At 47.2% G+C, this 20,071-nt stretch overlaps 2 protein-coding genes across 4 annotated transcripts in view; one reads left to right on the forward strand and one right to left on the reverse strand.

Moving 5' to 3' along the window:
* rmc1 (regulator of MON1-CCZ1) overlaps positions 1-2,021 on the forward strand; it is a 51,111-nt gene extending 49,090 nt beyond the window's left edge. For all 3 annotated transcript variants that reach the window (XM_052022736.1, XM_052022738.1, XM_052022737.1), the window contains exon 20: positions 1,685-2,021. In XM_052022736.1, coding sequence (XP_051878696.1) covers positions 1,685-1,764 — 80 coding nt within the window. In that variant the 3' untranslated portion in view covers positions 1,765-2,021. The remainder of the gene's footprint in view (positions 1-1,684) is intronic.
* npc1 (Niemann-Pick disease, type C1) overlaps positions 1,783-20,071 on the reverse strand; it is a 43,415-nt gene continuing 25,126 nt past the window's right edge. Inside the window, exons 15-25 of the mRNA XM_052022735.1 lie at positions 17,108-17,235; positions 16,787-16,921; positions 15,750-15,839; positions 15,479-15,669; positions 14,254-14,369; positions 13,042-13,171; positions 7,588-7,788; positions 5,974-6,205; positions 3,125-3,238; positions 2,805-2,967; positions 1,783-2,214 (exon numbers count right to left, since the gene is read on the reverse strand). Of these exons, the coding sequence (XP_051878695.1) occupies positions 2,135-2,214; positions 2,805-2,967; positions 3,125-3,238; positions 5,974-6,205; positions 7,588-7,788; positions 13,042-13,171; positions 14,254-14,369; positions 15,479-15,669; positions 15,750-15,839; positions 16,787-16,921; positions 17,108-17,235 (1,580 nt within the window). The 3' untranslated portion in view covers positions 1,783-2,134. The remainder of the gene's footprint in view (positions 2,215-2,804; positions 2,968-3,124; positions 3,239-5,973; positions 6,206-7,587; positions 7,789-13,041; positions 13,172-14,253; positions 14,370-15,478; positions 15,670-15,749; positions 15,840-16,786; positions 16,922-17,107; positions 17,236-20,071) is intronic.

A 20,071-nucleotide genomic window follows, 5' to 3' on the forward strand; every position in this document is an offset into this window, starting at 1 on the left:
TTGTCACCTCAAAAAACCCATTTATGTTCATAATGCACGAGCTGTCCCTCACAAAGCCATGCTCACTGTCCCTAATAAGACTATTCTTCTTCAAATGCTTGTAAATCCTGTCCCTGGAGTCCTCTCCAATAGCTTACCCATCACTGACACAAGAGTCACTGACTATCACAATTCCCAGGCTTATCCCCATTACCTTTCTTGAACAAGGAAACATTTGCCATCCTCCAATCCTCTGGTACCACTCCTGTGGCCAGGGAAGATGCAGATTTAATAGTTAACACCCCAGCATTCTCTTCCCTCACCTCCTGTAGTACATCCTGTTCAGTCCCAGGGACTTATCTATCCTAATGTTTTTCAGAAGCTCCAACACTACCTCTTTCATAACCTCACATTCAAAGTCTCTCACCATAGTGAACACTGAAGCAAAGTATTCATTAAGGATCTCCCCTACTCCACCTCCAGCCACGTTTCCCCCTTAACTCCCCCCACCGAGTGTCCTACCCTCACTCTAGTCATCCTCTTCCTTGTGTAGAATGCCTTGGGGTTTTCTTTAATTCTACTCGAAGCCTTCTCATGTCCCCTTCTAGCTCTCTTAAGTCCCTTCTTAAGCTCGTTCCTGGCTACCTAATAATTCAAGAGCCCTGCCCGATTTTTGCTTCCTAAAACTCAAGTATGCTTCCTTGTCTAAATATCTCACCTCTTGTCAACCATGGTTCCTTCACCCTACCATCCTTTCCCTGACTCAGTGGGACAAACTTATCCAGAAATCCATGCAACTGTTCCCTAAACAGCCTCCACATTTCTTCTGTAGATTTTTGAGAACATCCATTCCCCATTTACACTCCCAGCATCCTGCCTAATACCATCGTAATTAGCCCTCCCCCAATTAAAACCTTTCCCACATCATCTGCTCCTATCCTTACCCCTGGTTATGTGAACGGTTGAGATACAAGTGAGAACAAATGGGAAGGACGAGGAATGACTTGGACAGTCACTGCCAGCATTGCCTTAGGCCAGAGGGCAACATGCTTCTGTTCTGGTTTTCTGGGCACCAAGGCCAGTGTGGGACTGGCAGACTCTTCCATGGATGGGGCAGGAGGCACCTGGACAGTTGTTCAAGGTGCTGTGCTCCTTCTGCTTACACAGGGCTGATGTGTGGACTAGCTCTACGTTCTCAATGCCATTGTAGAATCCCCTCCACTGAGCACAGGTTCCAGAGAGAATGGGAACGTATTTCAGAAACTGAGCATCTCTCTACCCAGTGGGTGATCCGCTCCCAGAACAGAGCACCCACTCCAGAAGCCTGGAGTGCTGGAGGTCTAAAATCAAAACAAAATGCTGGAAACAGGTCAGGCTGTCTGTGGGGAGAGAAGCAGTTGGAGCTCAGGTCAAAGGTTCTTCAGGAGAACTGGGAAGGAGACAAACAGAAAACCAAATCACAGATTGGCAACAGGCATCAACTTAATTCAATGTGCCCAGAAGGGAGGATTTTGCAGAGACAGCATTGGTGGCATCTCTCTCCCCCACCCCATTAAGTCACAATAGACCTTGGGAGAAGTTTCCCCCAAGCCCATAGAAAAAGAGCAACAGCAGTCACATGTTCCTCTGAATTCAACAGCGGTCTTTATAAATGTCTATCCAGCTGAAGACCATCGAGGCCCACTGACTTCTCTTTTCCTTTCAGGAGAGCACTGTGAAGAACATATTGCCCACTTTAAAAATCTTTTTGGAGAACAAGCACTTCTGACGAGCCTGACTGTGTGAGCTTGGGACCAGGCAGTGTACTACTGAATGTTTGACTTTATTAAATAAAAAGACCATAAAAATTAGCTATACAATTTGGCATGTATTAAAATTCATTAGTGCCATTCACCAGTGTCATTCATTTCACAACTTGTCAACTGGAGGAAATTTCACTGAATGCCAGATTTACATGTTTTTTTTATATAAAGATTACCAACCAGCAAAACTGGGAACTACTGGAACTTGAATTAATAAATAGTTGTCTGTGCAGTAACAAACTAACCAATTTCCTGAGTTTGGAAGACCAAGACATTCTGCATTAAACTGCAGAGTTCAGAATCCATCAGGATCTGCAAGGTCCTCATTCAAAAGCTGGTGCTCGGAGTCAAGTTTATTTCAACAGGCTCTCCCGTTCTGTACCCTTGTAGTAACCGTGCAGAACTGAAATTTTTCCTTTGTTTACAGGTGGTCCTAAACAAAAAAAACATTAAAGTCAATTGCTAAACAAATTCTCTCAATTACACATCACAGTTGAGCAACATTGTACAATTGTTTGTACAAATCCAAAGCTGTACATGGATTCATCCTAAAGCTGAGAAATTCATACCTGGTGTCAGTGTGGAAATGCCCAAGTCTGCCCCAACCAAGCACTGTTACACCACTCCCCTTACTCCAACAGCTCCCCAGATTTTATTACTCATCTGCACCAGGGGCAGTTCACAGCAGCCAATTAACCCATCAGCCAAGTCCAAGGATGTGGGGCAGAACCCACAGAATGTGCAGACTCCACACAGACAGGCACTGGAGCTCAGGACTGAACCTGGGTTATTGGAGCTGTTGTGACAGCAGCTCAGCAGTGCCATCCCCAGCAGTGCCAATTAATCCATAGTGACATTGAAGCAGCTGGATATTACTTGCCCAATGAGATGTGCTTTAAATGGCTACCAAGTTACACTGAGAAATTTCACTCACAACTAATGGGCATTTAATACACTTGTTTCCCCCCAATCCTTGGGAACAAGCCTCAATTTTCATAAACAAAATCTTCTGGGCAGTCTTACCGATATAACTAAGCAACACTGGAAGGAATACAAGGCCATGAGCTGCTCCCAAGACAACAATTGCCAAATACATCCTGAAGTAGAAGACCTGGAAAATCTGGGATTTAGCAAAAGCCAGGACCACAATCCCACCAAACTTGGTCAGTGTGATGCCACTGTATACCTGGAGGGGGAGGAGAATGAAATCTGTGAGATGCAGCCACCAAAAGGCAAATTAATTTCCAGAATAACCTCCAGCACAGTTCTAATTAGCCCAAATAATTTTATGTTTAAGCCAGAAACTACAGGGCTAGGTGTTATTTGGTGGCCCGGTTACTTACTGAGCTGCCCATATGTGCCAGGGCTTCCTCTGCACGGTCCACTCTGGTTTTCTTTGTACTGACAGAAAATGCTCGAACTATGTGGCTGCAGAACTCCACTGAAATACCACAACACTAGAAAAGAAATAACAGCAATGTTTGTTGCTCCAGAAACATTTCTCCCCCCATCTAAAGCCTCCAAGTTGTGCCCTGATCTGCAGCATCACTGACCAAAACTGAGGAAACAGACAAGGATTTCAAAGGACAGGTCAGAATAGGCCAGAGACAAGGCATTAACGGGAAGTTTCAACCCAAGACTGCAGAGGAAGAGGTGCAGGAATCGACCACAACAGCTGGTTCAAAGGCCAACAAATGGTCTGTTTTATTTGATCTTTGAGCATTAATCAAAGAAGGAACCAGTAAAAGTGGGCAGTAAATTTGCTCTCTCCAGCTACCCACAGCTCTGCATAGAGTACTAAAGCACAGAAACAGGCCCTTCAGCCCATCTAGTCCATGCTGACTGATCTTCTGCCTAGTCCCATCTACCTGCACCCAGACCATATCCCTCCGAACCCCTCCCATCCATGCACCTGTCCAAACCTCAAGTATTTGAATTGAACCCACATCCACCACTTCTGCTGGCAGCTCGTTCCACACTCGCACCACCTTCTGAGTGAACAAGTTCCCCCTCAGATTCCCAAAATATTTCACCTTTCACCCTAAACCTATGACCTCTAGTTCTAGTCTCACCCAACCCGAGGGAAAAAGCCTGCATGCATTCACCCTATCTATACCCCTCAATTTTGTATGCCTCTATAAGATCTCCCCTCATTCTCCTGTGCTCCAGGGAATGAAGTCCGAACCTATTCAACCTTTCCCTATAACTCGGGTCAAGTCCCAGCAACATCAGTGTAAATTTTCACTGCACTTTCAAGCTTATTGACATCTTTTCTGTAGGTAGGTGACCAAAACTGCACACAACACTAAATTTGGCCTCACCAATGCCTTTTACAACTTCAATGTAACATCCCAACTCCTGCGCTCAATGCCCTGATTTATGAAGGCCAAAGTGCCAAAAGCTCTCTTTATGACCCTATCTACCTGTGACACCACTTTCAAGGAATCATAGAACATTACAGCACAGTACAGGTCCTTCAGCCCACAATGTTGTGCCAACATTTTATCCTGCTCTGAGATCTATCTAACCCTTCCCTCCCACATAGCCCCCTATTTTTCTTTCATTCACATGTCTATACAAGAGTGTCTTAAGTGCCCCTAATGTATCTGCCCCCACAATCTCTGCCAGCAGTGCATTGCATGCACCCACCACTAAAAAAACATACCCCTGACATCCCCCTTATACCTTCCTCCAATCACCTTAAAATTATGCCTCCTCATGTTAGTCATTGTCACCCTGGGAGAAAGTCTCTGACTGTCCACTCTTTCTATGCCTCTTGTACACCTCTAATCCTTCTCTCTAAAGAGGATAGATTCCCAGAGCCCTACCATTCACTGTCAGTCTCACCCTGGTTTGTCCTCCCAAAGTGCACCACCTCACACTAGTCTGCATTAAATTTCATCTGCCATTTCTCAGCCCACTTTCCCAGCTGGTCAGCAGTGTGGAACAACATTCCCCTCCAGTGCACAGCCACACAGCACAAACAGGCCTTTCGGCCCAACACACCCATGCTGACCTTTCTGCCCATCTACACCAATCCCATTTGCCTGCATTAAGACTGCAGTTGAATCTCACCAAATGCAACATTGTTGTGTCAGGTCAAAACATCACTGGTCATCAAATGTCCTGGAGTCACTTCCAGAAAGCAATAGCAGTCAACCACACTGAGGAACACCACACAGTGCTGGAGGAACTCAGCAGGTCAGGTAGCATCTATGGAGCCAAATAAACAGTCGACATTTCGGGCCAAGACCCTTCATCAGGGCTGGAAAGGAAGAGGGCAGAAGTTGGAATAAGGTGATTGGGGAGGGGGTGGAGCACACGCAGGCAGGTGACAGGCAAGTCCAGGTGAGAGGTGAAGGTGGGGGGGGGGGGCGGGGCAGAGAAGAGAAGCGAAGAAGGAATCCTGTAGAGGGCAGTGGACCATGGATAAGGTGGGCAATAGATGGGCAGGTTATGAGGGTTTGGGAAGGGGAAGAAGGGGTGAGGGGGGCCATAGGAATGAGAGAAGATTGGCGGGGGGGGGGGGGAGGGAGGGAGGGAGGGAGGGAAGGGGGTATAAAACTTCACTGTAGGTCCCTACTGATCTGCCACCACAAATCCATGGGGTTAAACCAATCTGATCACCACCGCCATTTGCTGCTTTAGTTCTGAATTTTGGTTGACCAAATGCAAGAACAGCACCTCCTTCCACCCGGGTAGTCCACAACCCAATGGTACGAACACTGCTCTTTCCAATTTCAGGTAACCCACACCGTGCTCCTTTCCTCCCATCACCCAGTGTCATTTCCCTGCCCCTCTGGTTCCACATCACCTTCCTTACCAGATTCCAGCTCATCTTCCAGCCCGTCTCTCCCCGGCTCCATCTGCCCTTCATCAGCAGCCACCGTCTCCCAGCTCCATCTCCCTCCTCACCTCTATACTGGCCATCTCCCCTCTACCTCCTCAGTCCTGCAGGGCTTCATCCTGAAACACTGACTGCCCCTTTGCCTCCACAGATGCTGCCTGACCACAGAGTTCCTCCTGCAGTGTTTTTGAACCAAGATTAGACAGGAAAATTAGTTGTGGTCCATTCTTTGGCAGCGCCTTGGGCTGGTGTAGGTGACCAACTCCAATACCAGAAGCTAAAGGAACCCCAAGGTCATTCCACCCCCTTGGTACAATATTGATCCAATGCCAGGAGCCCACTTACCATGACCAAATTTACAAGCGAGACTGCGTTCAGGCTGATGTCCCACAACCACATAACTCCAAACATGTTGGTAATTATCATGGATATGGTGATGCACACCATCAGTGCAGACCAGAGCTCATAGCCCAGCAGGACTGTGGTCACTACAAAAACTGCTCCCAGCGACATGCAGAGGTTGAAAATTGTGTCGTACACAATTGTGAAATACTGTTCATAAAATACATAGAACACACTGCAAAACAAGAACATTGATTACTGAAAACATTTGCATCTTTACATCTTACATTTTGTCTGTGTTCACTAACTGGCTCCACTCACTCCAATCAGATTCCTTGTTTACAGCTTACCCTCGTGGCTTTACCCGAGACATCACCGCCCCTTCCTGCAGCTTATTTGTTTCCTTCCCAGTTCTGACCCAAAACGTTAACTTCCTCTTCCCACAGATGCTGCTGGATCTGAACTTTTTATGGGCACAGAATAATCATGTTGTATTTTTTTTTAAATATGCCATGTTTAATTCAAACTTTTTTTGCTGCCATTTAAAGTTGCAATGCAAGCTTAGTGAAACAATATTGCAAGGATACCAGAGCCCAACCTTGGTCATGGGGAGAACGTACAATCTCCAGAGACAGCAGCCACATGGGTTCCCTCTCCCTGGGCGTCTGCCTCCCCCCAGGTACCAAAGTGTGCAGGCTAGTGGTGAATTGGTCACTAGATTGTCCCAGTGTAGGTGGGTGGCAGATTGGTGGTGGGGATGTGAAAGAAAAGATTAGATAGATCCAGTAGCAACATTTGTCAGCAGGGAATGGAGGGATGTGGATCATGTGCAGGCAGATGGGATTAGTTTAATTTGGAATCATGGTTAGCACAGACATGGTGGGCCGAAGGGCCTGTTCCTGTGCTGCACTGTTGCATGGGTGCTTGGTCATGATTGACAAGGTGAACCAAGGGCCTATTCCCTGTACAAATGTCTCAAACCCATCGAGAAGGGACAGTGCACAGCAACACAATGGTCCTGGTATCATCCAGCAAAGTGACAGTTATAGGGTACTGATGTAGGGGAAATGGACCCACTGGTCTGCTCAGAGCAGCACTGAACCAGTGCACGAGACTATCTGGTCTAGTCAGCATTTATCCTTCACAAGCCTCTCCCTACTTCCACTTAACCAAGTATTCCTCAAGGAATCTGTACTCACCAACATCCCCCACAAACACCTTGGTAACTGCACCAGCAACTGTCCATCCATTATCAACTGCTCTCCACAAATACTGCAGACCCTCGGGACCCTCAACTGTCTATTTAGCTTGTGGTGAATTTGCCAACCTGTGCGCTGGCACAGCCTTGTCATCTCACAGCTCTGCCACATTTCCCAAGTTACATACCAGGTGAACCTATAGACTTTGTTACCTTCCCAGAGTTCTAATCCCGTGGCAAGTGAACAGAATCATTGCAAACACAAACTGCTGGGAGGAACTCAGGTCAAGCAGCATCTGTGGAGGTAGAGCAATGGTTGATGTTTTGGGTTGAGACCCTTCATCAGTCTTTGGAGCCAAATTAACATGTAGATTCAGTCAAGACTGGTAAGTGATTGGCAACACAAGGAGTGTTGTTACCTGTATGGGAAGACTCGATAGCCTTTCTCCGAAATCCCCATGGATTTGGTTATGTTTTGCCCAATGATGCGAGCTTCCTTTGCAGCAGCAATGAAGTCAGCAGATGTTTTTAGTACAGTGTGATACGTCATAAAGTAAGTGGCACCCACACCGGTGTTGTTACGAATCAGCTTCACAGCAGATCCATACGCTGCGTGCCCACTGCAGAGAGGAGACACTGGTTAACAATCCATGGAACATTTCACCTTCCAAACATTCATGGTTTCCCTTCACAGCGCAGTGTTTAGTTCAGGTACAACTCAACTACAGCTCAAGGGCAATCTTTCCGATGGTGTTAGTAACAGGGAAATGTTTCTGAGATAAGCAGAACAGGCATTACTCTGGAAGATCAAGGGGAAAGTTCAGAGTATTCAAGATGTTTACAGCTGGACAGGTTAGATGAGACTAGAATATTTCCCCTGACAGAGGGTAGAATTGGAGGGGAGGGAGAGGGAGGGAGGGGGACCAGTTTCAAGGCACTAGCTACTTTGAATCATCACAGGGTAGGCAAGTCCTGTGCCGGAGAGGATTCAACAGCATGTCACAAGGTACATCCAGGCAGAGCTGGGTCACTGGAGTGCTGGTAAGGCAGAGGGTGGAGTTTGGAGATCAGGTCGGACACCACCTCAAATGAGAACGCAGAGTAAAGTGGACAACTCCTGCTGGTGTTCTGGTAGTGATTGCATCAGCTCAACAAACTCAAGTAGGCCAATAGCCCTTGTCCTGTTCTGCTATTCAGATACATGACCCAAAACGACAGGAGTCCGTCTCATTGTTTGGGCAGAAACTTGGAACAATCACCCAGTGCAGAAGCACCTCCCTAAGGCACCTCTAAAGGCCCATTTATGATCCCAAGTCTCAACTCCAACCAGAAAATTGTTAGTCTTCTCCCGTCCCAATGCCTTGATAGCTTCAATCACCCCATAACCCACATATTGGCAAGAACAACCTCACCGTAATCTCCTAATTTAGCCCTTGGAGTTCAGACATCATTGATACAAATCCACTGCACTCCCTTCAGGGAAGACATCCCCAAGTGGTGCTCAGACCTGCAGTGCCATGTAGACCAATGAGGACTTTGAACTGCTGCAACAGGTTCCATCCAATTGTACCCTAGATATGGAATGGTCAGCGTCCCGTTAGACTGTCCACCGCCGATTGGGTACGCAGACCTCCACTGCTCCCATCTTTGTTGGTGTTCTGTCCCATCCTTTGCCCATGAGACCCATTTGCTCCAATTAACCATCTGTTCTGTGTCACAGCTTTTTGGTGCCCACAAACTGGACTAGATCCAAGCCAGGACAGTAATGCAGTGCCAAGATCAACTCCCTGCCCTCCGATCAGCCAGGTCAGTTGGGCCACTATTCACTTCCAGTTACATTGACACAGCCAAATTTGCATAGGCAGCAGGGTTCTTGGTCTACAGCCCTTTGTTAAACTAGTGTTCGGCAAGATAGAATGGTTTTCTGATCGAGAGAACTTTAAAAGTAATTACAGAACCTTTGATGTTCTCACCTCCTGATGTGGAAATGGTGTTTGGGGGTTCACTATCCTGTAGTGCCATTGATATGCTGCAGTGTTGCTCATCCTCTGTACAACCTTTACTGCAGGGACCAGCATTGACATTACAGGCTTCACATCAACCACTTCCTAGTGTTCACTTACTCAATGTTTGGGTCCACACCAGTTCTGGAACAAAGTCTTTCAACATCAACAGTGGAGCAAGTACTGGCTGGTGGAGAATGTGACGAGTGTAACACTCAGTACATTTCAGACATTAACCTAAAGTGAGCCTTGTGCAGCCAGATCAGTTTGGGGAAGTGATCAAGTTGATCCTGCGCCACAAGTAGACGGGAAGTTTCTTTTCCCAAGTGGATCAGTACATGGAACTATGATGTTGTGGCCAGTACAGAGACTTGGATGAGGGATGGACAGGAGTGGGTGATCCATGTACTAGGGTTTTGAAGTTTTAGGAAGAATGGGGGGGGGGGGGGGGGGGGGGGGTTAAAAGAGGGGGAGGAGTTGCAATACTAATTAGAGATAATATATCAGCTGTGCTCTGGGGAGACTCAGGAGGGCTCAGACACAGTCTATATGGGTAGAACTCAGGAATAGGAAGGGTGCAATCACTCTTGGGAGTGTATATAGACCTCCCAATAGCCACCAGGACAATGAGGAACGGATATGCAAACAGATTAGGGAATTGAGTAAAAATTACAGGGTTGTGGTCATGGGAGACCTTAACTTTCCTGATATAAATTGGGACCTTTTTTAGTGCAAGGGTGTTAGATGGGGCAGAATTTATTAGAGGGGGTTCTTAAATCAATATGTTGACAGTCCAACAAGGGGAGAGGCTATTCTGGACCTGGTGTTGGGTAATGAGCCTGGCCAGGTGTCTCACTTATCAGTGGGTGAGCAACTGGGGAACAGTGACCACAGCTCATTAACTTTCAGGACAGCTATAGATAAGGACACGTATGGTGCTAGCGGGAGGGTTTTAAATTGGAGCAGGGCTAATTATGAAGGCACAAGGTAGGAACTAGGTAGAGTAAACTTGGGAAAACCTTTTTGCTGGCAAGTCCACATTGAGCATGTGGAAAGTATTAAGGATCAAGTGCATTGGGACATACCTGTCCTGTACCCTATTAGAAGGACATGAATGGCAAAATAAGGGAACCTTGGATGTCCAGAGAAGTGTGGAACTTAATCAAGAAGAAAAAAGGACAAGTATGTAGAAGTTAGAAGTTACATTTTGGAAGTTAGGATCAGACAGAGCACATGAAGACTATAGAGAAGCTAAAAATGTACTCAAGAAATTAGGAAAGCAAGGAGGGGCCATGAAAAGTCCTTGGCAAGTAGGATTAAGGAGGATCCAAAGACATTCTATACCTACGTCAGGAATAAGAGGAAAGTGAGGGAGAAGGTAGGACCACTTAAGGATAAAGAAGGCAATCTATGTTTGGATGCAGAGGATGTGGGTGAGGTTCTGTATGAGTATTTCTCTTCAGTATTTACCCAGTAAAGGGACATACAGGACACAGAAATTGGAACTGAGGGCAGAAACATGTTAGAGCATTTAGAGGTCAAGGAGGAGGTAGTGTTAGGTCTCCTAAACAGTATTAACGTGGATAAGTCCCCAGGGCCCAATGAGATACACCCCAGGTTACTGAGGGAGGCAGGAAAGGAAATTGCTGGGGCCTTGACCAGTATCTATGTCCTCTTTGACCACGGGTGAGGTCCCGGATGACTGGTGAGTGGCTAATGTTGTTCCTCTATTTAAGGAACAAAGGAAAATCCAGGGAACTAGAGACCAGTGAGTCTCACATCACTTTGAGGGAGATTGCTGGAGAAAGTTCTGAGATAGGATATATGAGCATCTGGAATCCAGAGGCTTGATTAGGGAAAGCCAGTAGGGCTTTGTGTGGGGCAGATCATGTCTTACTAACCTGATTGATTTTTTTTGGACAAGGTGACGAGAGAGATTGATGAAGGTAGAGCTGTGGATGTCATCTATATGGACTTCAGTAAGGCATTTGACAAGATCCCACATAATAGGTTGATCAAGTTCAGATGCCTGGGGTCAGTGGAGAATTGGCTGTGTGGATCCAGAACTGGCTTGCCCACAGAAGACAGAGGGTGGTGGTTGAAGGGACTTGTTCAGGCTGGAGGCCTGTGAGTAGTGGTGTTCCTCAGGGATCTGTGCTGGGACCTCTGCTGTTTGTGATGTACATAAGTGACCTGGATGAGTATGTTGATGGGTGGGTTAGTAAGTTTGCAGACGATACCGAGATTGGTGAAGTTGTGAATAGTGTAGAAGACTGGCGGCAGATACAGCATGATATAGATCAGCTGCAGATGTGGGCAGAGAAATGGCAGATGGAGTTTAACCCAGATAAATGTGAGATGTTGCACTTTGGTGGGACTAATGTCAAGAGGCAGTACATTCTCAAGGGCAAGACCCTTAACAGTGTTGAAGAGCAGAGACCTTGGGGTACAAGTCCATGAATCATTGAAAGTGGCTACACAGGTAGACAGGGTGGTTAAGGCGGCTTATGGAATGCTTGCATTTATTAATCGAATCAAGACATTATGATGCATCTCTATAGAACTCTGGTTAGGCCGCATTTGGGGTATTGCGTGCAATTCTGGTCACCTCACTATAGGAAGGATGTCGAGGCTTTGGAGAGGGTGCAGAGGAGGTTTACTAGGATGCTGCCTGGATTAGAGGGCACGTGCTATCAGGAGAGGCTAGACAAGCTTGGGCTCCTTTCTCTGGAGCGGCAGAGGGGCAATCTGTTGGAAGTGTATAAGATTATGAGGGGCATAGATAGGGTAGACAAGCAATATCTTTTCCCCATTATTGAGTGATCCAATACCAGAGGGCAGGCATGGCAGTGTAGCAGTTAGCATAACGCCATTACAGCACCAGCAACCCAGGTTCAATTCCTGCCACTGTCTGTAAGGAGCTTGTACGTTCTCCCCGTGTCTGCGTGGGTTTCCTCCGGGTGCTCCGATTTCCTCCCACATTCCAAAGACGTATAGGTTAGGAAGTTGTGGGCGTGCTATGTTGGCGTCAGAAGTGTGGCGACACTCGCGGGCTGCCCCCAGCACGTTCTCAGACTTTGTTGTTATCACAAAAAGGCATTTCACCGTTTCGATGTACAGGTGACTAATAATTAGTAACAGCACATGTAGCTGTTGTAAACAGATTCTGAAGGACTAGTTTGACAAGTTAATCCAGTATTAACTAACGTGGAAAGATAACCCAGCCCACGACTATCTTTGACAATTCCAATAAGTTCCCAGTCCTATAACCACCTTAAAAATTCAGACATTGGATTCTTTGTATAAATGAGACCAAGATAGACCAATGAATGGTATCCCACAGCAGGACAGTGTGCAGTTTGTTGGGAATTGCAGGTGCCTTCTGCTCAGTGATACAGGTCACTGGTTTGGAGTGCTGCAGTGTGTTACCTTGGTATGGCTGCAGTGTGTTATAGGTGGCACATTAACTAGTGGTGGGAGCAACGAGTGTTGTGCAGTGGGCTACAAATCAGTTACTTGTGTTACATGGTCCTGAACTTTATACTGGTTTGTCTGGATGAGTACAGCTTCAGTACTTCATATCCCCAGTGCAGCCAATGAACCGGGACGATTCACTTGCCATCAGCAGTGGCCAAGCAGCAAGTTGTACACATGTTGGTTGCATGTGCCAAAGGGGCTCACTTTACACCTGTGTTTCCTTTGTTGATGGCAATAGCAAGCTCGACCACACACAAACCTGGGTTTACGGACCGACTGAACATTAACAGCTAATGCACACTGGGCTAGTTGAACAAATCGTGAAATTCAAGTCCAAGCATGTCAGATGACTTTGTCCAAAAGACACCTTATCTATTGAAGGATGCTCCTTACCCTTTGCCACATTTTGGATTGGGATTGTCAGACAGAAACATGGGAAGAAACATCATGAAGTCTTCACCGTACGGTCTCTGTTTCCCCTCTTGAGTCAGTGGACGGCAGCGAACACACTCTGGATCACGAACTGCAGGGGAGAGCAGAGTTAATCTTCCCTTCTGCACCGTCAGGTGTACCCACTCACACCTGGACATCCCAGGCAAACTACAATCCCAGCGCATCACTACAGACAAGGCTCAGAATTAACCCCCACAGGAGGGACATTGCATCAGGAACCAGCTAACCCAGAGAAACTTCAAACAGGATCTCATCAGGTCTTTGCTGCAGCATGCCCACTAGGAGAGGGAGGTCTGGGACATATGCATGGTGACTGTTGTCTGCCACCTGCAGCGAAGGTGGTTGGTGCAGTTACAGGCTGGAGATGGTGGCGAGAGGGGAGTGGAGAGAACTTGCGCAAGAGCACAGGCACTGTGGTGCCTTGTCGCAGCTCTGGTTAAATCACAAGTTGTTTGACATGTGCTTCAGTATGGATGTGAAATGACGTCAAATACTCAGCTGTTTCATGAGATGAATTTGGTGAAACAAACCCCCCCTCCCCCCCCACATCAGCTCAGCAACCCCCAGCTCCCAGTAATTTTCTGTAGTCTACGCTCCCACCTTCTGCTGCTCACCCACACACTTGGGGAAAGTAACTGACAACCCACATCTTTGGGGTGTGGGAGGAAGTGTGAGCACTGGGGAAATCCATGTAGAACGTGTAAATTCCACACAGACAGCACCAGAGCTGCGAGGCACCACCTCCGTGACACTGACCAGATCTGTTGGTTGTGCACATGTTGCTTCCAGGGGAAATGAAACCCATGCTGAGGCGGATTGGAAGTGCCCTGCAGAGTGGGCAGGAGAGCCAGAAGTGGGCACAAACCAAGCACTTGCAGGTTTAGATTGGTGCACAGACAATCCAACTGAGGATGTGATTTCTCCCTTTGTATTCTCTCTTCCCCCACCCCCCAAACACACCACAGGCCTGAGGTGTGATCGGTCAGTACGGGTCAGTCATTTACTAGTCCCATCAACCCTTTCCCAATATTGGGAAGTAATGATCTGCACCTTTTCCACATGCCTGTTGTAAGACTGGCTTCTAAATGACCCCCAACTTCGTGGGGAGAAGGTCAAGTCGTTTCATTAGCAGCCCACTTTGTGGGGTTTTACCTGTTGCATTGCAGAAGTTCTCCGTGTTATTGTAGACTCTGCAGCATGTCGACTGCGGCTTCACCCAGTCGAAGTAATCGTCGATCCACGAAGATGGTGGGAAACCAATTTTTGTGCTGAGGACAAAGAAAGCATTTCAAAACCAGTCAAACCAATCACAGCACATGTTTCAAGTCATGTTTACAAAATTGTGGGTGGGGGCAGGTATCTAGACAAGTAGATGGAGGGGAACACCACTCTGAGGTAGGGAACTTCACGTTAGGCAAGGTATTAAATGCAATTAACCTGCAGGACAGAGCATGGGTCAAAACAGCAGAGTGCACAATGGTGGCTTCTGCACTGGAGGTTTGTGCTGTACACAGAGATTGCACAAGATTTTACCAAATCCACTGGGAGACCAGGTAGGTGTGCTCAGCCTTTATACAACTTCATCTGAAGATGTTGTCAGGTCTGAGAACATGCCAAGAACCTTGGTCAGTGCAGGGATTGGGCTTCAGTTACATGCATTACAGTCTGCTGATGTGTACTGGCTCCAAAATTCATTTAAATCAAAGGACGGCAGGTTAGTTCAATCCAGGACCGAACTTCCAGGTGACTTCAAGTGACCAATGTCTACTGTACAAAATCAACAAACCATGATTGCCTCTTGAATTTAGGATTCTCTGAATGAAGCCCATTGCACAGAGAAATCACTTCACAGAATACTGACACTGTCTGCAGGGGAGACAAGCCACCAATGCTCAGCTGCAGTCCCTTGCTGACCCATCTGTGGCCTCCCCCACCACTGTGCTGAAGTCCAGCCTAAACTAGAACACCTGCCATCTGGGCACTTTGCAACCCTCTGGAATGAACACTGAATTTTTCAGTCTCAGTTTCCCCAATATCATACACGAGCCTTTCTTCAAAATTCCTTGCCAACATTCAGCACTCATGCTCCTAATCCCCGATCCACCTTAACCAATCTCCACATGGTCCTTACACTTCACCCCTCCCCACCTGCCTTGGAAACCAACCCCTCCACTGGGTTCAGAGGAAGGGTCCCAGTCCCAGAACATTAACTGTTCTTTCCTCAGAAGCCACCTGACAGTTCCACCAGCATTTGTTTTTGTTTCAGATCTCAGCGTCTGCAGTTTTGTTTCCTGTAATGGTTTGTCAGATAAAAACCGAGTGGCAGTTGCCAAGGTTTTCAGTGTCACACAGGTACAAAGGTCCTGAGGGAACTTACTAGTTGCTCAGCAATGCAGCATTGTAGACTTGTTGGACAAGGGAGTCATTGTTACAGCCGACACCACCGCACACCGAGTTCTGCCCTTCAAAGGAGGTATAATTATGTCCCTCCTCAATCACAAAGTAGACAGGGGGACCTGCGTGGAAGTACTTGTTCATCGAGGCAAAGTAATCCAGGAGATACGAGTCCTGGGTGGAGGAAAGTCACTCAATTAGCAGCGCACCAATGTAACAGAGGGTGTTAAATAGCTTAGTCACTCAGTACTTACATCAGGCATCGAATAACTCTGGTTCAACCCAATCTCAACTTTGTTTACCACAGCAATGCTGAATGACAGGACAGCAATAAATACAGATATCTAGGGAGCGAGAGTTTACAGATACAGTCAGTGACAGTGGATGGTCTAGAAGCCAGCAGACAGAATTACAACGAGACCCACGTGACCAGCATAGCCAATGGTTGACAATGGGACAGGTAACAATGAGGATTATCTTAGGTCAGCAACATTTTCATAATTTTTTGTAAAGTAAATTAATTTCAAAAGTTGTCATCAATTGCAAATTTGAAAACTAGATGTGGTTTATTATTGGACCCAGACAACTGTCTCTGGACCCCCCGCACCCACACCCACCCCCCCCTCCCCCCTCAGGGCAGTGTCCAGGACCTGGATGCATTTCTCAGATGCTGCCTCCAGTAAGACTAGTCATCAGGTACCACACATTGATGGCAAGCCCCACCAAGACACTCCGGTTTCACCGACAACTCTTGCAGTAGCAGAGGTTTCCTGCCAACTGAAGCAACCACCTTTGATCCCCAAACCAACCCTTGGTCCCCACTTCCATCCCAGGAGGTGGTCCCAGGATGGAGTGTTTGCAGCAGTGGGGTTGTGCCATCATTCTGCTGTCCGATCCAAAAACCACCCTTCCACTAACAGAAGGTCAGAGCCAGGTTACAAACAGCTTATCCATGAATTCAGCCGCTCCAGGGCCTCCTGGTAGGACTGTTCTCACTGTAACCTGGATCCCAATCCAAAGCTCTCCTGCCCTCAACTTGCTCACTGAAAAACGTCAAAATTCTGCATCTTTAAACCTCTCCACCTCCATAATCCCTTCCAGTCACCTTTCTATTGATTAATCTCAACTAATGTGCAAGCTTGTTGCCAAAATTCCCAGCACTCTACCCTTTCTGCAAATGTTCCAGATGTTTATTGGAACTGCATGGACGTGACATTCACCACATTGTACTCTGCCGAAAGTCATCTGTTGGGCTGGTGACATTCCTCCAAAGCTCTGCACTGATACTTACTACAATGGGTCGCACCCAGTTCGTTAATAAAAACGGAGCATAGATGTACTTGAAGCATCTGAAGAGAAGTTCTTCAGAAGAGTCTGTATGAACCGCCTCTTGTTTCACACAGCACACTATATCCATCCGATTACTCTGTCAATGAAGCATCACAAAATGTTAGTACCTTAACACGTTGCAAACAAGTAATACTCAGGTCATCATTAAACTAGAAGGCATTAGATTTCCAACAAGCAAACACCAAGGACAACTGCAGCTCAGTGGCTAGACAGCAGTTTGGGGAGGTAGTGCTCTATTGGCAAGCGCTGAGAAATTTCTCACCTCTTGTCGCCGGATATCCAGCCCAAAGAGACTTACAAAGCAGGATATCTGGAGTAGGAAGTCTATAAACACAGCCATTCCTGCAAAAAGGGAGAAGGTGCGGACTGCCGGCATCGTGGACAAGGAACCTGGAAAGGAAATAAAAAATGTTTCTGAAATAAATTCAAAGTCTGGTTTAATTAGCTGATGTTTATGCTCCATTTAAATCCTCCAGGCAGAGGTTACAGAGCTGAGACCAGATCATCAGCTACAACCAGGGTTAGAGCAGAGCCCATCCAATACCACTGCCCTCCACACAACCCTGGAGGACAGTATCTGCCTCCACCACTCCCAACACTGCATTCCTGCCACTCCACAAAAAGGTTTTTGTAAAGTTACTTTTGCCGACCCCACTCACCCAGGTCACTCTCCTCCCCTCTTCCATCGGGTAGAAGATACAGGAGCCTGAGGGCACGTACCACCAGACTTAAGGACAGCTTCTACCCCACTGTGATAAGACTATTGAACGGTTCCCTTGTACAATGAGATGGACTCTGACTTCACGATCTACCTTGTTGTGACCTTGCACCTTATTGCACTGCACTTTCTCTGTAGCTGCGACACTTTACTCTGTACTGTTATTGTTTTTACCTGTACTACATCAATGCACTCTGTACTAACCCAATGTAACTGCACTGTGTAATGAATTGACCTGTATGATCGGTTTGTAAGACAAGCTTTTCACTGTACCTCGGTACAAGTGACAATAATAAACCAACACCGGTCTCCATGGGCAGAGGGATTGCGCCAAAGGACAGTTGCTTCACCTGACTTAATCCTTCATTAAAGAGCTCCCCCTCGATCCTGTGAATGGAAAAACTGTCCTCTCGGAGCCCATGTAACCAAGTCCCATATCCCCAGCTCTTCTGCACCTCATCTTTATAAAGCACGACTCAGAAATGGAGGACGTTCTCAGTTGTGGTCAAGCTAGTGTTTAAAAGGGCTCAGCACAACTTCCTTGATATTGTACAAGGCATCTATTTTTAAATCAAAACCTGGCTCTCAACCAGAGAATGACTTTTGCTCATTTAGAGTCACACAGCATGGAAACAGGCCCTACAGCCCAACTCTTCCATGCTGTCTGTTGCCTAGCGAGCTAGTTCCATAGCCCTCCAAACCTAGATGGCTTTTATGCAGGACTTCCTATTTATGGATTAATTTTCATCTCCCACGTACCTGCTATTCCACCAGCCCCTCAATGTCTGTTCCTATTCTCCGGTTTACTGCCTCCGAGGGTTCCTGCTGTCTGAAGATAATGAAACCAAATGCACAGGAGTGCAAGCCACAGCAGAGAGTAGTGGACTCTGCCCAACACATCACCAGCACATCTGTCACCACTTATCTACACGAGGTGCTGTCTCAAGGCAGCAATATCTATCAAAGATCCCCACCATCCGGGCCGTGCCATCTTCTCGCAGCTCCCATCAGGCAGGAGGTACAGAAGCCTGAAGTCCCCACACCACCAGGTTCAGGAACAGATACTTCCCTTCAACCATTTGGTTCTTGAACCAACCGGCACAACCCCACTCGCTACCTCAGTATAGTGACACTGTGACCACTTTGCACTACAATGGACTTTGTCTTAATTGTGTTCTTTCTTGTAAAGTGTACAATTTGTTTTTCTTGTGAATGCTGCTTATCTGATGCTCTGTGCCTGTGATGCTCCTGCAAGTAAGTTTTTCATTGCACCTGTGCACACATGGACTTGTGCATCTGACAATAAACTTGACTGACTTTGGGATTGTGCCATATCCAAGGTGTTTGTTCATCTCTGCATCCACCATCATTGATGAGGCGAGCATTCACCAACTACCCTCAGGCCACTGCAGTGCTGGGGCACACCCTGCTGCTGCTGGGGATTTGGGCTCAGTAAAAGCCACAAGTCAGAGGATGGAACAACCAGCAATGTATCCAAGGCCAAGATGGCAGCACTTTAAAAAGGGCTAGTGTACAAGAGTTCGTGGTGCTAGAATGGATTGAAGATTAGTGATTCTTAGAAGACAATCAGAACAAACCAAGTCTCTCAGACTGGAAGGATGTGCCAAGGATCAGATACGGGCCACCATCCATCAGTGACCGAGGCAGTGCAGGTATCCAAGTTTCCCAATGACAAATGAGAGGGCAGGTTGTTTACTACTGGGCTTCCCTCAAAAGTCTACATGAAGCAATTCTACATGAAGTGTTCAAGATCAATCATCGCTTCATCTCTACAAAATGCCAATAGATCCAGTGACGGGAAACATTCCCCTTAGTTTCTTGATGGCCAGGTCTACGTGTCATGGTAACTGTCACACCATCTTTAAAAGCTACCTTCCAAAGATTTAAGTGTTGAATGCTGCCCTTCCCCCCTCCCATTCTACAGAGGGTCCTACAGTGAAGCATTAGGCACAATTCTACATTTGAGGATTAAGTCAGTGGTTGGGTTAAGAGTGGAAAAAAAACTGCTGAAGGAACTCAGTGGATCAGCCAGCTTCTGGGGAGGGAAATGAACAGTCAACATTTTGGGTTGAGACCCTTCACCTGGACTGCAAGATAGAGGGGAGATGGACAGAACAAACAAGGGGGAGGAGTGGAGTGAGGGGGCGGGGAGGGGCAGATCCTGGTGAGGGGGAGGGGGGCGACGGGCAGATGGGGGAGGGGGGAGTGGGAGCAGCGACAGAGGCTGGGAGGTGAGAGGTGGGGGTGACAGGGGGCTGCAGATGGTGGGATCTGATAGGAGAGGAAGGTGGAGCCTGGAACCAGATGGAGAGGTGGGGAGGGGTAGATGGGAACAGTGGGCAGTGGGGGGGGGGGGGGGGTGGGGGGGAGGAGAAAGAGAGAGAAGGGGGCCAGTGGGAGGGGTGTGTGGGTGATGGGCAGATGGGGTGGGTGGAAGAGGGTTAAGAAAGACTTCATTTCCTCTGTCACATACTGAACTAGTAACAG

The sequence above is a fragment of the Pristis pectinata genome, chromosome 9 (genome assembly GCF_009764475.1).
Source record: "Pristis pectinata isolate sPriPec2 chromosome 9, sPriPec2.1.pri, whole genome shotgun sequence".
In the NCBI taxonomy this organism is placed as follows: Eukaryota; Metazoa; Chordata; class Chondrichthyes; order Rhinopristiformes; family Pristidae; genus Pristis; species Pristis pectinata.